General features: G+C 35.7%; 1 protein-coding gene across 1 annotated transcript in view; it reads left to right on the forward strand.

The window, feature by feature from the left end:
- Nucleotides 1-11,024, forward strand: part of CENPF (centromere protein F) — an 82,411-nt gene extending 71,387 nt beyond the window's left edge. The window contains 5 exon segments of the mRNA XM_074222662.1: nucleotides 1,413-1,574; nucleotides 3,294-3,456; nucleotides 4,676-5,170; nucleotides 6,843-7,024; nucleotides 10,217-11,024. Coding sequence (XP_074078763.1) covers nucleotides 1,413-1,574; nucleotides 3,294-3,456; nucleotides 4,676-5,170; nucleotides 6,843-7,024; nucleotides 10,217-10,423 — 1,209 coding nt within the window. The 3' untranslated portion in view covers nucleotides 10,424-11,024.
- The last annotated feature ends 5,804 nt before the right edge of the window (nucleotides 11,025-16,828 follow it).

Consider the following 16,828-nt stretch of genomic DNA (forward strand, 5'->3'; position numbering starts at 1 on the left):
GGACAGCAGCTATTCACCCTGGCAAAGGACATCAATCAAACTGGATCCCATTTATTCCATTAGTCTAGATGGTCATGAGAAGAACTGCAATGCTTATGACAATATTTAGCCAGGAAGGGACTTAGAATAGGAAATATTACAATTATTAATAATGAAATAGAATAGCATTAAAATTAATTTCATAGTCTAAAGATAGTTATGATCTATCCAAGGTCACACAAGTGAGAGGTTGGGATTTAAACTCAAGTCCTATGACTCTGAATCTAGGGGTTTTTTTCTTTTATTACCTCTCACTGTATCATACTACTTAGTCCTTTTTTTTCAACATGACAACTCTTCATAAATTCTTGAAGATATTCCCATTCTTCCATATTTTTTTTTTAAGGTTTTTGCTAGGCAATGGGGTTAAGTGGCTTGCCCAAGGCCACACAGCTAGGTAATTATTAAGTGTCTGAGGTTGGATTTGAACTCAGGTACTCCTGACTCCAGGGCCGTTGCTCTATCCGCTGCGCCACCTAGCTGCCCCCATATTCTTTTATCATGTATCCTTTGACTATTGATTCATTGTGGAATGATTCTTTTTTTATATCAGTTTCTTGTAGATCTTGAATATTAGATCTTTATTAGATAAATTCTCTACAAAGAGTGATTTTCTTTTGGAGGATGATAATTAAATAACTCTGAACATCTATGATGAACTTAAACTCTCCTTGAAAAGTGTTTTGCTTTATCTGAATTGTTCTTGACACTATTGTATGGGTGACATTCTGCTTAGAGGGAACTGTTTTTATCTATATCCAATGAATAACTCATTCTCAAAATACTTAAAGAAGTCTTAGATAAGCATGTGTATGTACATATATGTGAATCTATGAATAAACCAAGCACAGAACTGTTAAACTCTTTGTGATAATCAACATAAGAAAGAATATTTATTCTGTTTATTCAATAGCTATTGAATTAAAGAGATTGCTACCCTTTGAGCTTTTTGGCAAGTCCCTTATACCCTTAAATTTACTCTTAAATGGCAGTCTTTTGCCCTTTCCAAGGTACAGGTTGGCCTAGATGATCTCTTAGTGATCTCTAAGATCTCTAAATCTTTAATCTTTAAAACTGTAGTTCTATTAGGACTTTTTGGAGGGATCAGTGATTTCAATGGGGGGGGGGCCCTCCAGTGGGGGATTTTCTTAACCAAAATAGATTGTCAACTTCTCTACAAAATCTAGTTTTATATAGCATCATGAAAGTTTAACTGATTTGCCAGGTTCACATAGGTATTATATATTAGAAGTCGGACTTGGCACAGTCTTTCTAAATCTGAATGAAGCAAATGTTTTGCTTTGACTATGAGATTTTTATATAAATTTGCTCTGCTGAGTTACTTGACCACAATTATATTTTATATTTCTTAGTATGAAACGGAAATTGAAGCATATCAGGAGAAACTAATTTGTAAAGACCAGGATCTCAGCTCATACAAGTCAGAGATGGAAATTTTAAAGTCTACTAAAGAAGAATTAACTAATTCTCTGAAATCTACTAGTAACATATTAGAAGAATTGAAGAAAACTAAGGTATTTTCCATCAGTGTGTTCAGCCCATTTATAAGGCATATATTAGTGACATTAATGATATAGTGATAGTAATATGAGAATTTGGTTTACATTGATTTACAGTGTGAAGTTTAAATGTTTTTTCACTTTGAACTTAACTTCATAATAACTCATGCTCAAAGAGGCCACTACTGAAGTCACAGGCCACGTTCAAAAGACTGAAAAATGATTTCCAGTCTGTGCACATGTAAACGTGTTTTGCCAGCCTTTTCCCCTGAGGCTGGATTTGAAATCAGGTACTCGTGACTCCAGGGCTGGTGCTCTGTCCACTGCTCCTGAGTTCTCTTAAAAAGGAGATTAAAGTGTTGTGGAGATGAAGGTGAACATGGTGCACAGAGCTTCTCAATCATTTAGATGTACCAGCAAGCCTTTTTTGTTAGTCCTATTGCTAAATTAGTTCCTTCAGTTTCATCATAGGTGTCTGAGGTTTGTGAGGAGATAACCAGGTCAGTATCTTGTTCTTTCAGCACTTTCATGTATGAACCTATCATAAGATAGTGGATAAGAACTAGAGTTTTTTTTATCATGAAAAATTTATTATAGCAAATGACACAGTAATCCCATACCTTTGGAGGGAGGTTATTAAGTGACAGAATTAAATATTTTTTTTAAATCCTGAAATTTCATAGATATGTAGGAACTTAAACTAGAATAATGGAGTATTTTTTTTTCTTAAGAAATTTTAAAACTAAATAATTTCAAAGCTTAGAAAGGATCTCAGTGGTTATTTTAATTTTTATTTATATAAGGATCTTTTCTTAAAACATTCTTGACAAGTTCTTATCTAGTTTTTTTTGAATAATTATACTTTTATATGGCTTAAATTTTGGATAATTTTTCCTGCTCAGTGTACTGATTTGTCCTCTTAATGATACCATTAATATTTGACTTTAAAATACTTTAAAACTCATTACCATCAACTTCAGTTTTCTATATAGTAATAGTTCCCACTCCTTAGTCTATGATTTTGAGTTGTGATCCAGCGTAGTTCCTTTATATATACCGTTCACTCCAGATCCTTGTAGCAGAGATTTGCTAGACCTTAAATCTTTATCCCTTTTTCCACTGGGAGTTTAGTGTTCTTTTCCATTCCAGCTCAGCCCTTATAATGAGGGAATCAAGGTAAAGTCTCTTTCTTCATTTCTTACATACTACCTCTAATGATTTTTTTGGATTTATATTCACAAGTTTCATTCATGAATCATATATTATGCAGTTAATCTAATGGTGTGAATATTTATGGTATAGGATCATAGATTTAGAGCTAGAAAGGATCTAGTAATTTAAAATTAAAGGAACACTACTTAAAACTTATATTTTACCTTCATGTCATGATTCTTATTGTTTCCATTGGTGAGGTAGCATGGTAGTAGCATAGACCATATGGTGTAAAAGTCACTGAACTGGATGGAATTTGAGAGACTTAAGCTTTGGATCCTTAGTCACACAAATGTTATGTAGTATGCTCTCATCCACTTCACTTAACTGACTTCAATTCTCCTGTCTAAAATGATTGATGATAATAGTTGGGGTACCCATCTTGTAGTACTATTGTAAAGGAAGCAATTCATGTACTGCAAAGTGTGAGTTCATTATAGTTGAAATCCATTGAAGACACTTTCAGCATGTATAGAGATATAAGTGTATAAGGCTTTTAATACAAGTGTTTTTGTTTTGTAGGTGGATAATATGAAATATGTAACTCAGTTGAAGAAGGAAAATGAAAATGCTAGAGGAAAAATACAATTGTTGATCAAAACCTGTAAACAGCTGGAGGATGAAAAGGAAGCATTACAGAAAGAAATTAGTGACCTTGAAGCTCTTCAAGAGAATCAGAAACAAAGTAGGTGTTAAATGGAGGAGTAATAACTAGAATTCTTTTATAGCAGAGAATGCTTTTACTTTTGAAATATGGTAGTATTTGAGGCATATTTTCCTTTGAGGTGTTATTTAATGATACAATAATTCATATTCTTCTAAATTTGTTTTCAAATTTTAATTAAGAGGGAACCACATTTTTTATGCTGTCTTAACTAGACCTTTAGGTTCAACAAACAATTATTGAGTTTTTAACCTATTAAAGAAACAGTATGTTTTTATTCATATATATGAATAAAAACATACTGTTATATATATATAAAAGAAAGAGGGGGAGAAAAACAGAGAGATGGGGGGGAGTAAGGTAAAGATCTATATAAGGTATTATAAGAAAATTTTAAGTGAGAATCTTAACATTTGAGGGAGACTTCTTTAAGGGATATGAAGATTTCAGCATGTAAATTGGAACAGAATTCATGAAGGGGAGGCATTGTGATTTGATCCTGAAAAGTTAGGTTGCTTCCAAATTGTTATAGCCTTGATAACTGCAGAAGATTTTTGAGCATGAGAATTATGTGGGTCAGACTTATGCCTTGAGACAATTATTTTGATAGCTTAAAAGAGGTGAGATTGGAAGCAGAGGAAAGGGGCAACCTCATTTGTTCAGATTGGTGAAAGGCAATGAATAGCTGCACTTACAAATAAAGTGGAAAACTTACATGTGATTTATTGGGAGATAGAATTGACAGGAATGCTGTCTGGGCATAGTGCTGTGTGGGCATAGTGACTAGGAGAGAACAGGAGTCTAAGGGAATAACAAGATTCAAAGGAATTTTTTTAAGTTGACCTACCTTACAGATTAGTCATTGTATTGTGGATAGCTTTGACTTCTAAAACATATACTTGCCCATACATATATCCATGACACAGTTGAACAAGGTTTTATATATGGCCATGGTCACTGCAGATTGTATTTCTTTTAATTGTGCAGTGAGCTGAATAGGCCACATTTGCTAGGAGTTGAGGCTGGTTGATTTAGCTAAGCTCATATGTTGAATTAGCTGTGGATTTTAAATAGGCCATTTACATTTTCAAACATAAACTAGGGTTTGGCTAATCTTTATCAGTATATATTTGGATAGTTGTAATTTTGTTCTAAGGCTACCTTTTTAAATGTTAATGATTTATATTAACAATTAGAATCTCTTCAGTTACTTAGCTATAATATATTTCCTTTTAAATAGATAATGCCCCAGGTGTTAATGTAGAAGAACTGATGACTGAGGTGAAAGAACTGAAAGAAGCTATTGAAGAAAAAAATAAAGAGACAGATGAATACTTGGATAAGTATTGCAACCTTCTTGTTAGTTATGAAAAGTTGGAAAAAACTAAAGATATGTTAGAAACACAAGTTAATTTTCTGAGTTCTCTGCAAGGAAAATTTACCTCTCCGACTTCTCCTTTGCCAAACTCAGTTGATTTAGTGCCCTCTTCAGGTGATTCTGTTAATGCTGTTACTGAAAAGAAGACATTAGCCAGTCAAAATAAAGTTTCCAGCAAGAGAAGAAGGTCGTCTTGTGTCGTCAAGGAAAGTGATGGAGAATCGATGCCTTCTACACCAGAGACTTTTACTAAAAGGATTAAAAAGGGAGTGGCATCAAAAAGTATCACATGCCCCTCAAGGGGCTTTGAAAACCCGGAATATGAACCAGAAGGACTACCAGAGGTGGTGAAGAAAGGTAATTCTTTGCTTCTGAAATAACTTTTTTCTCATATCTCTACCCCCCACCCCCCTGTTTCAATGTGTGAAATAAAATCCTGTCTGATATGACAGAAGTATATGGTCTCTAGAACATTTACGATTATAAGTATTTAATTTGATCTTTATGACCTGTAAATGATTATTTAAATCAGTTTAGACTCTTATCCTCTTTTTTTTTTGTAATAGATTTAAAACTTTGTGCCAGAGTGCAAGAAAAGGTAGGTTCGGGGCAGCTAGGTGGTGCCGTGGACAAAGCACCGGCCCTGGAGTCAGGAGTACCTGGGTTCAAATCCAGTCTCAGACACTTAATAAACCTATCTGTGTGGCCTTGGGCGAGCCACTTAACCCCATTTGCCTTGCAAAAACCTTAAAAAAAAAAAGAAAAGAAAAGGTAGGTTGATTTGAATAAATAAATAAAAGTAATGGTTTGGATTAATCTCCAAATTTCAGTTCCTGGCACTCAACCCTCCCCCACTAAGCCCTGGTAATTCTTTTTAATTTTTTTTTTTTTAGATTTTTTTTTTTCAAGGCAATGGGATTAAGGGTCTTGCCCAAGGTCACACAGCTAGGTAATTATCAAGAGTCTGAGGCCAGATTTGAAATCAGGTCCTCCTGACTGCAGGGCCCCTGCTCTATCCACTCCACCACCTAGCCTCCCCTAAGATGATGTTGGGCACTGCCTATTAAAACAATGATCATTTAATTTCAATTTCCCCCAACTCCTAGTATCCCTTTCCCCACTAACTACCTTTATTTTAAATGTATTTACTCTGAATATATTTCTTTTTCATGTAGTGGAAAGACATATTGGCACTCCAATTAGTATCTAAACTCCTTAAAAATGGAATTATTTCATTTCTTGTGTTTGCATCTCAAGCTTGTAGCACAATTTTGGGTGTTAAATCGTTTTTCATTGATTTATGGATATATTATCCTGCCTTATACTATTTCTTCATATTCCATCTATTCTTTGATTCTCTTAAAAATTATTTATTGATTCTTGGAACATCTAGATGGCACAGTGGATAGAGCACTGGTTCTGGAGTCAGGACCTGAGTTCAAATTCGGCCTCAGGTTTTTAATAATTACTTAGCTAGGGGTGGCTAGATGGTGCAGTGAATAGAGCACCGGCCTTGGAGTCAGGAGTGCCTGGGTTCAAATCTGACCTCAGACACTTAATAATACCTAGCCATGTGGCCTTGGGCAAGCCACTTAACCCCATTGCCTTGAAAAATCTTAAAAAAAATAATAGTAATTACTTAGCTATGTGTCCTTGGGCAAGTCACTTAATCCCATTGCTTTGTAAATCAATGATATAATCATTGGGGGCCATTTGAGTTTGTGGCTTTCTTTCATTTTCTACTTGTAAATTATAGGTTCTCTTTCTGTTTCCTCTTTTTCTCCTTTTCCTTCTGTTCTTCCCTAACTGTACCCTAACCTAGAGAAACACAGCAAATCATCCACAGAATTTTGCTTCATTTCTTGTTAGAATCTTCATGTATATGTGTGTGCAGACACGTATATTTATTTTCTTATAATCTTTATTTCTACGTGAAGTCTGAGAAAAGTTCTTAAGAAAAGATAAAAATGGCTATTTTTTTCTGTCTCATCAAAGTCATTCATATTTTAAAAATAAACTTGTGTTATAGGATTTGCCGATATCCCAACGGGAAAAACAAGCCCTTATATCCTTCGGAGAACAACCCTGGCCACGAGGACCAGTCCCCGTCTGGCTGCACAAAAGTTATCACCTCTGAATCTACAGAAGGGACAGTCAGAAAATCTTGCTGAGACCTCCAAACTAACAGCTGGTGGCAGCAAATCACAGAAGGTAACTGTTCTCTCATCTGAAATCAAGGAATTCATATTGCTTGTATTTGGGGGGGGTGGATTGAATATTCTTTCTCCAGCTTTTATACTTATTGACTTTTAACATCTCCCCTTTCCTGCACTGTGGTGTAAATAAATCAGGAAATGAATGCCCAGTGGAAATGCCTAAGGAAAAATATTGCACTGTTATTGTTGTACAGACAAATCCTTGACCATATTGGATATTGCAGTGTTATATAGAAATATTTAATAAGGAATAGCATTACTTCAAAATCTCAAAGGAGATGGTGAGATAAAGATAGTCAAGTTAGTAATGAGGACAGTGAGGGAGCTAGGTAGCACAGTGGATAGAGTACCAGACTTGGAATCATGAAGATGTGAATTCAAATCTAACTTCAGACACTTATTAGCTATGTGACCCTGGCAAATCAATTAACTAATCTTTGTCTCAGTTTCCCCCATCTGAAAAAATGAACTGAAGAAGGAAATGTCAAACCATTCCAGCATCTTGCCAAGAAAATCCCAAATAGGACCTTGGGGAGTTGGACATGAATTAAAATGACTGAATAACATTGAGGGTGTGTGTTTTCCCTTTGCTCCAGATGCTGATAATCTGCTTATTAAGGCCCTTTGTAAATACTTGTAGCTCAATTGTAGTCCCTTTTATTTCCCATGAACACTTTTCCTTCCCAAGTGAACTGTCTAGCTCTTTATACAGATCCCAGATGTTCCCCAGCATTTTCATGTCTCTGCGATTTCTTGTTCCCATGTTTGTGATGTCAGCTTCTTGAGGCTCAGACCTTACGGTTTAATGCCTTTTTTTTACCCCTAGTTAACTTTGCATAATTTTTGGTACAAGAAAAAAAAAAGCCCTTAATATAAATACTTACTGAGTAATTTCAGATTGGCTTTGTTACTAATTTTTCTTATGATATTGTGGGTCTGTGTATGTATGTGTATATATTTATCTGTGTATATTCCAGACATAGCATTGCCTGTGAAAAATGGCCATTTGGTTATTTTCTTTTTTCATGTGTGTTATCATAGATTTGAGATGGCAAAGTTAATTTGAATGTGATTTCTAGGATTTGCTGTTTAAGAAAAAAAGCTGCACACTATCTGACTTTTTGTTTAATTTTATAACTAACTTGCTAAATGAGAGAATTGTTTAGCTCAAGTTAAGTAAAAAAGTGAAATACTACGTTTGTGGTATAAGCTAGTAAGTCAAAGTGGCTCTCAGGTGATCAAGGATTGGCCATGTCTTTTCAATTCAAGTTTATTCTCAAGCATCTTCCTTTAGTAATAAATACTCAAGAATTTAATGATAATAATAATTACTATAATAATATTACTATAGTAAATTAATATTACTATAATAATCTAATCTTTTATAGTTTTCTCATATTTTGAAGCTGGACTGTCCTGACCACTATTGATCATAAGTTTAGCATTTGGTTTAAAATGTTTCTTTCCCTTAGCCTGGAGAGAATAAGTTTTTGTATTACAACATCTATGTATTACAGCCTGTTCTCCACTGTGATAAGCAAAGAATCTTATGCTGAATTTGAAGAAGTCTAGTAAAGCTTAATTGACCATTATGAGGAATAAACCTAAAATTCAAGTTTTAATTATAGACCATAATTTCATATCAGGATTCATGATTGTAGAGAAGTCAGCCTAAACGTAGCATAGGATTTGACTCTGTAGCTGTCTGGGTTTGATAACAACAATGTAGTTTTGATGATCCACTTTTGGTAAACCTTGAGATGGTTTTGCATTTGTTTCATGATGATTGGGATTCCTTATTTTATTTTTATTGCTCCTATTTTTTTTTAAGGATTTTTTGCAAGGCAATGGGGTTAAGTGGCTTGCCCAAGGCCACACAGCTAGGTAATTATTAAGTGTCTGAGGCCAGATTTGAACTCAGGTACTCCTGACTCCAGGGCCGGTGCTCTACACACTGCGCCACCTAGCTGTGCCCTATTTAGGTATTATCTTAACTTTGCATTAGTTCATATAAATCATCCCATGCTTTTCTGAATTAGTAACATTTGTTATTATAATACATTTTGTTTTTGTATTCCTTTACTCCAATTTTTTTAGCCATTCTTCAATTGATGAATGTTTTGATTGCAAGGAACTGGAAACAGAATGTTGCTAATGAATATTTCAGAATATCTGGGGCATATTTTCTGACTTTTCCTTGAGTTATATGTGTAGCCATAGGATCTCTGGTTCAAAAAGGCTATGGACATAGCCTTTGTCATCTTCTGAATTTTCCAGGTGACCAAAGTAATTTCTATGGTCAGATTCTTGTTTTTTTCTTTTGTTTGCTCATTTCCTCAGCCTAAGACTAATTTACCACACTTTCAAGGCTTTGGGAGGGTTTTTGGACACCCTCCTGGGACTTTAATTCCTCCAAGGTCTTATGAGAGGCTCTGACTGTACTCTTGCCTGTGCTTTGGCATGTGGATGACCACAGGCGCTCCCTTCTGCCCTGGAGCTGTGAGGATGGTCCCTGCTTGGCTGTGGTGGTATGGAAGCCCAAACTGAAACTTGGATCTGCGTGTGGGCAAACAGCTGAGTCCTGTCCCAGAGAGAGCAGGGAGACCTCTGCTGTCTCCCCTACCCCCCCCCCCCCACTGTCTGTGGGTTGTGCTCTGGAGGTGCAGGCTGGCTTCCCTGATTCATACTGCAGGCTGCTCTGAGGCTGGTGCTTGCTCCACATTCACTCTGGTGCAGAGGAGTTTTCTTACCAGCCCTTCAAGCTGTTCCTTGTAATCCCTGGACCAGGAGGTCTGGAAACTGTCCCCTCTGCCATGGATCCAGGCATCCCAGGGATCTAGGCACTTGGCCAACTGCACTGCACTATGGCTGTGGCTTTTTCCAACCCCAGGTCACAGTGAAACAGACCATTCCTGTGGAACTTCCTAGTTGTCTTGGACTGGGAAATTGTATCACTCAGTGTTTGTGTGTATTGTGCCCCTCTAAATTTTGGCTAGAGTCATAATTTTGTGGCTTTTGGAGTTTCTAGGAATTCCTGCCTTCATGCCACTATCTTGGCTCCACCCCACATACACTTTCTTTATAGAATGCATTTGACAGTTCATTTGTTATGCTTTGTTCTTAATTTTGCAGCAATGTTTATAGTCATTAAGACCAGGTTATTAAAACAAAGATGTTTCTGTTGTAGGCAAAAGATGTCCATCAGCACCAAATGGAATCACTTGTGACAGTTGCAGAACCTACCATGAAATCTCCACTTTCTACAAATAATTTTTCAAAAAAATCTCCTGCTGACATCCCTAAAGAGAATATGAGAACCAAGCGAGTCAGACATTCCCCAGGCCAACAAGCTGAACCTGAGCAAAGCAAAGAAGAAAACTGTAAAGTTCAGTAACTATTCCTATGGTGTATCAGTGCTAAGTAAAAAAACAACAACAAAAAAAACACTTTTTTTTTAAGCCTTCCATGGAAGTTTTTGTTTAGTCAGTCCTGGAATTGTTGAATCTGTTTTTTTTTTTTTTTTATGGAAAGGTTAGATCAAGAATGATTGTCTTGCCTTTGCATGTCATTTTTATTGTGCCTCCATGTACAGTAATGTAAATAGTTCTATATATAGCTATATGGTAAAAGTTGTAAAATTCTTAAGTATTAACTATACAAAAATACCAGAATTGTATATTGTAGTTTTAGTCTGTGGCAGGAGACGAGAGATTTTTGAGGGAAGAATTGTAATGACTCATATGTCCACTTGAATGAATAAAAAGAAAACCATGCATTTTAGAAGTAAAAATGTTTATAGTTTGTTTATATTGAAATTATGATTTTTGAAGTATCTTAACAAATGATTAAAAGTAAAAAATAACATTACTTGTGGAAATGTATAATTCCTTCTTTCTGTCGACCCTTGGTGTGTGAAGTGAAAATGCTTAGAAATTCTGTTATTATTCAGAGAATAGGTGTAATGGTTACATAAAAGTCAGTCCTTAAGAAAAAAACCCAAATTAAGATAAGTTGTAGTCAACATTGTCAAAGACTAATAGAGAAGTCAAGGAGGAAAGGATTGGGAGAAAACCGTTTGATTTAATGTTTAGTCAATCAAAAATGCATTTTATTAAGTCCCTAGTAGGAGCCAGGCACGGCTGAATGATGAGTGAGAAAATAAGTACAAACTGTGTGCAGGATAAAAGAAGGCATAAAAATTAAAAAGAATTGAGAAAGGCTTCCTGTGGAAGATGTGATTTTAGTTGGAACTTGAAGGAAGCCAGGAAGAGGAGATGAAGGGAGCAGTCCAGAGGTGGGGGGCAGTCAGTGGAAATGCCTGGAACTAGTAAGGAGGCTAGTGGGTATTGATGGTGATGATATTAAAGATGGAAGGGCTTAAGGGATCATTGATTATTTTGGAAAGAGTAGCTTCAGTTGAATAATGTGGTTGCAAGCCAAGGCATGAAATGTAGATAGCTTTCTTAGATTAGGGAGAGAGAAGAGATAAAAGTATGATAATAGGGCTGTTTGGATCAAGTTAAGGTATTTTAAGGGTGAAGGAAGAGATGGGCATAGTTGTAGGCAGGAGGCAAGTAATAGATTGAAGAAAGGGAGGGCAGATAATGAGGCAGAAATCTGCTGTGAGAGAAAGAATAGAAAGGAGATTGGTGGTTTACCTTGGCAGGGTATAGTGCCTCCTCTTTGAAACATGGAGGAAGGAGGTAGTGGTAGAAGGCATCTGGAAAATATAAAATGAAGAGAAGGTTCTTGGCTTATGACCAATATTTTTCAGTGAACTATGAGGCAAGATTCTCACCTGAGCAGGTGAGAATTTTATTTAGTAGTGTTTATAAGAAGAATGGTGGGAGTAATACAAGATAAGATCTTCAGTAATAAAAGGGGACAAGGGACTTTGAAGAAAGCATAGAAATTGAATTGGTGAGGTTCACCAGAGTCAAGTTTAGGAAGAAGAGTATTACTTAATATAGGGGTGGTGGCCTGGGAAAGAAGTGAAGGTAATGGGATTGAAGGTGATGAACAAGTAGTATTCCAATCATCTGGTTAGGACCAAGGATTTGGAGGTAATGAGTCAACATGCAAGAACTGCTGAAAAGCGTAGCCAGGAAATATTTAACAAGTCCCCTTATATTTGTATCCCTAGCACAGTATCTAGCGCAAAATAGATGCTGAATGTTTACTAAGAAATTTGAACATTGTTGAAGGATGGGAGAGTGGAGGAAAGCTTCCCCAGGAGGATTAAGTTGCAAAGGGTGGGTATGGGGTAATCAAGAAAGAGTTGTTTTGGCTGAAGTTTAGGATAGATGATAAATTTGAAGAAAGATTATGGAGGACCTAGACTGTTAGGTTAAGAAGTCTGAATTTTACTCAGACAATAGGAAAGCCTTTTTGAAATGGCATGTAATATGATCACAGGTATGTTTTATGAAGATCTGTCAAGGTTTAAGGGGTGAGGAGTTAACAATATAGATGAAAACCAAAGATTAAAGTGGTGAAAGTGGTAATAGAAAGAGTGGGATGAATGAGAGGAGGCATTGCTTCAGATTTAACTGCTAAATGGATTTGGTGGATTGGGAGGAGGAGGAAACAAAGATGACTGAATAAGACTTTTTCAATCTGGAAGATCATTTTATCTATTCTCTGCCTGGCAAAATTCCATAATTCGTTAAAGAGGGGGCTACTTCAGCTCCTACCTTGCCTTTCCAACTCATTCTTAAATTGGGTCCAACTCTGACTGCATTTAGGATTTTCTTAGGAAAAATACTGCATTGATTTTCCATTTTCAGCTCATTTTACAGATGAAGAAACAGGCAAAACGATTAAGTTACTTGCTCTCAGGGTCACTCAGCTAATAACTTGACTGCAGCCTAATTTGAAGTCAGGTCTTCCAGATCTGGCACTATCCATTGTGCCATCTTGCTGTTCAGATTTTAATAACTAAAAGCTAGATTACTGTTTGTAACCTTATTATACCTTCATATATACAGCCACATGTCTTTCTGTGTATGTCTTTTTATGTCCATTAATCTTAAGCATATTTTATAAAGATAAAATTTTCTTTCCAAGTAGATTCAAAATCCATAAGAGCAGGAGTCTTTTATCATTCATCTGTTAGTTTCTTGAATAAGCTGCAAAATGAAAACATTTGGAAATTGGATCCTGTTTCTCCCAAACAGGAGAATTTTTATATTTGATTTCTTAGCATTGAGTGCAATGCCTGACCCATAATAAGAGATGAATAAATGCTTATAAATTGATTGGTTAAATTTTCTCAGTTTATAAGAAGGATGGTTGACACTGTTGAACTATTCCACATGTCAGGGTCAAGTGAGGCAAAACTGAGGGACAAAAAGTGCCAAATCTACCATGCTGTTGGGATATATGGGCATATTTTGGACTCCTGCTTTAGGTTCAAAGTTAGCTATTTATTGTGCTGGTCAGAGGTTAAGTTTGACTTATTTGTGCTAAGACCAAAGTTAAATATATCTTGGTTACAATTCTTTTTCTTTCTTTGAATGCTGAAGTAGCCAAAAACCATGGTTACAAAGTAGTGTCCCTGAATCCCCAAAAGATACTTTTCATTGTATCACAATAGAGTAATACATATATCCTCCCATGTTCAAGGGAACTTTTTTACTTGCCTTTTAAGGCAGCAAATTGCAAATTTAAAAAATTTAATATTTTATTTTTCTCCATTTACATGAAAGCATTTTTAACATGTCTTAAAAATTGAATTCCAAATTCTCTCCCTTCCTCCCTTTTCACCCCCCTCATTGAGAATTATAGCCTATACATGTGTAATCATACAAAACATTTTCCTATTAGTCATTGTGAAAGAAAAGATAGGTCTCCAAAAAAAATCAAGAAAATTTGCTTCAATCTGTATTTTTTTTTTCTGGGAATGGATAGTGTTTTTTCATTATAAATCCTTCTGATTGTATTATTTTGCTACTGAAAAATAGCGAAGTCATTCACAGCTAATTATATTAAAATATTGCCATTATATTGTAGATAATACATTTCAATTTAAATTGCAATTTTTTTGAAGCAGGTCAAGATGGTCTGTTCTCAAAGGTTCAGTGATGAAAGGTCAGAGAGTTAGAGCCTTGGTCTTCTGCCACCTGCCTTCTGCTAGTAGAGGAACACAGACTCTAGAGCATCTCAGAAGTAAGACCTCAGAGATCACTTAGTTCAACCTATGCCTGAACAAGAATCTCCTCTATAGCAGAGTGGTATGGACCCAATAGAGGCAACTAGATAGGTAGAGTACTGGACTTGGATTCAGGAAAACTTGTTTTGAGTTCAAATCTGACCTTAAACACTACCTATGTGACTACCTAGGCAAGTCACTTAACCTTTTCTGCCTTAGTTTTTTCATTTGTAAAATGAACTGGAGAAGGAAAAGACAAATTACTCTAGTCTTTGACAAGAAAACCCCAAATGGAGTCATGAAGAGTGAAACATGAATAAACAACAACAACAACAACAATGGGTTAAAATAAACTGTATCCTATAAACAGTGAGGCAGGTAATCTACTTGACCTCTGGTGACAAGAAACCTACCACATCTTGTCCCATCTCATTCTACTTTAAGGTAGCTCTGATTTTTTTCAAAAAAGTTAACCTTAAGGACAAATTTACCTCTCCACAACTTTTTTCCATCACTCCCACTTATGGCTAATAGGGACAAACAAATCAAATCTAATCTCTCTCCCCGTGTAACAATCTTTCCAGTATTTGAAGGTGATGACATGTCTCCCCTAAGACATCTCCCCCAAACTAAAGATTCATGACAACTCCTTGTATGGTATGGTGTGTGTCTAAGCATTTGGAATTTGTGATGGTTTAAATACAAATTGGTTAGCAGCTATGTAGTGCAATGGAAAGAATATTAGGTCTGAAGTCAGTTAAAATCCAGCCTTAGACAATTATTAGCTATTTGACCTTGGGCAAGTCTCTTAACCCCAATTTACCTTAGTTTTCTCATCTAGAAAAGGGGATAATAATAGCATCTATTTCCCAGGGTTGTTGTAAACATCAAATGAGATAATACTTGTAAAGTGTTTAGCATAGTGATTGGGAAGAATTAAGTACTATAATTAGGGAGGGGGGGAAAAGAATGAAGTTTACTTTTGTATGATCTAGAAAAAATGACTTCTAAAGAAATGAATGGTTTAAAAAAAATACACCTAGGAAATAATGCCTAACCTAATTTTAACAGTGACAATAGCCAGAAATATGATGGTAAAAGTTTAATTACTAGTTGTCTAGAAAAAAGGAGCACACATTTTTAAGTTATATCTGTTTTATTAATTTTTTCTCCATTACTTAAGGATAGAGAAATAATAATTCAAACCCTGATCTGTCACATTTACCTGATTTCCAAAGTGTTGTAAATGTTCTCACCTGGAAATTTAACAATTGACTCTCGAGCCAGTTTGAGCTGACTGCATCATACCCCTGACTGACCGCTCATATTTATATAATAATTTATAGTTATCAAAGTGTTCTCCTCACCAGGACATATTGAGTGAGGTAGTACTGATATCATCACTCCTATTTTATGGATATTGAAACTGAAGCTCAGAAAGTGTAAAGAGGTCCATCAGATGACATAGGTAGGGAAGTGGAAACTAGCAAACCCTCTTTTTACTGTGAGTTTAATTTTCCCTGTTTTTGAGTACATTGACAAAATCTGTTAACCAATTAACATGGTTAATGATTCTGACTTAAATGTTTACTACTAGCTTCTTCCAGAAAAGGGAGAAAGTACAATAGAAGAGAGAAGGATTTGAGTTGAGTAAGAAGGAAATTTAGGAAGGTAATTTTGAGAGATTTGATTTTGTGCAAGTCAAAAATGAATCTGGGGAGGAGATATTTGTTAGGTTTTTGAGGAATATGTGAAAAAAGAATAGTCTGTATGTCCAAATTCTACTTTCACTTTTGCAAGGTGTATAATTTTAGGAGCAAAGACTTGGGAAACAGCCATGATGGGGGAGTAGAAAGAAGCAGTACTGCCTAACTTCCCTACCATTACATGACTTAACCATTAGCTAAGCCATTTTTTTGTGTGTGTTTTCTTTCACAACATGGTTAATATGGAAATATATTTTGCTTGACTTCACATGTATAAGTTATATCAAAAACATTTGTCTTCTCAAGGAAGAGTGGAGAGGAGGGGAGATAATTTGAATTGCACAATTTAAAAAATGTATGTTAGAAATTATATATAAATAGAACAAAATTAAAAAATTAAGTGCCTCTATAAATGTTTTGGTGTATATGGCACCTCCCTACCTTTGACTTCCTTGGACCATATGTCCAGCAACAAGATCCAGGAAAAGGATGTGCTCATTTTACTTTATTTTTTGCAAGGCAATGGGGTTAGGTGGCTTGCCCAAGGCCACACAGCTAGGTAATCATTAAGTGTATGAGACCAGATTTGAACCAGGTCCTCCTGACTTCAGGGCTGGTGCTCTATCCACTGTACCACCTAGCTGCCCCAATGTGCTCATTTTAAATCAATGTCTTGGCATAATTCTAGAATTATGTGTTCCAAATGGCTGGATTAATTAATTTTTTTGCAGCAGGGAAGGTAGTTTTAACAGGAAGTTTTCATTTGTCAGAGAGGCATTGGAACAAAAAGCCTTCCCAGTTTTTTACTCCTTGGTCAAAATTCTGTTACTGTCCAAGATTAGGGAAGATGCTCACAGGGTCTTAACTGGCAATAAACAGTAGTTATTTTGGTGTCCAAGTCAAAGGGTTGAATGGGTTTGGCATCCCAGGGAGGACCCTCTTA

The sequence above is a fragment of the Macrotis lagotis genome, chromosome 2 (genome assembly GCF_037893015.1).
Source record: "Macrotis lagotis isolate mMagLag1 chromosome 2, bilby.v1.9.chrom.fasta, whole genome shotgun sequence".
Taxonomy (NCBI): Eukaryota; Metazoa; Chordata; class Mammalia; order Peramelemorphia; family Peramelidae; genus Macrotis; species Macrotis lagotis.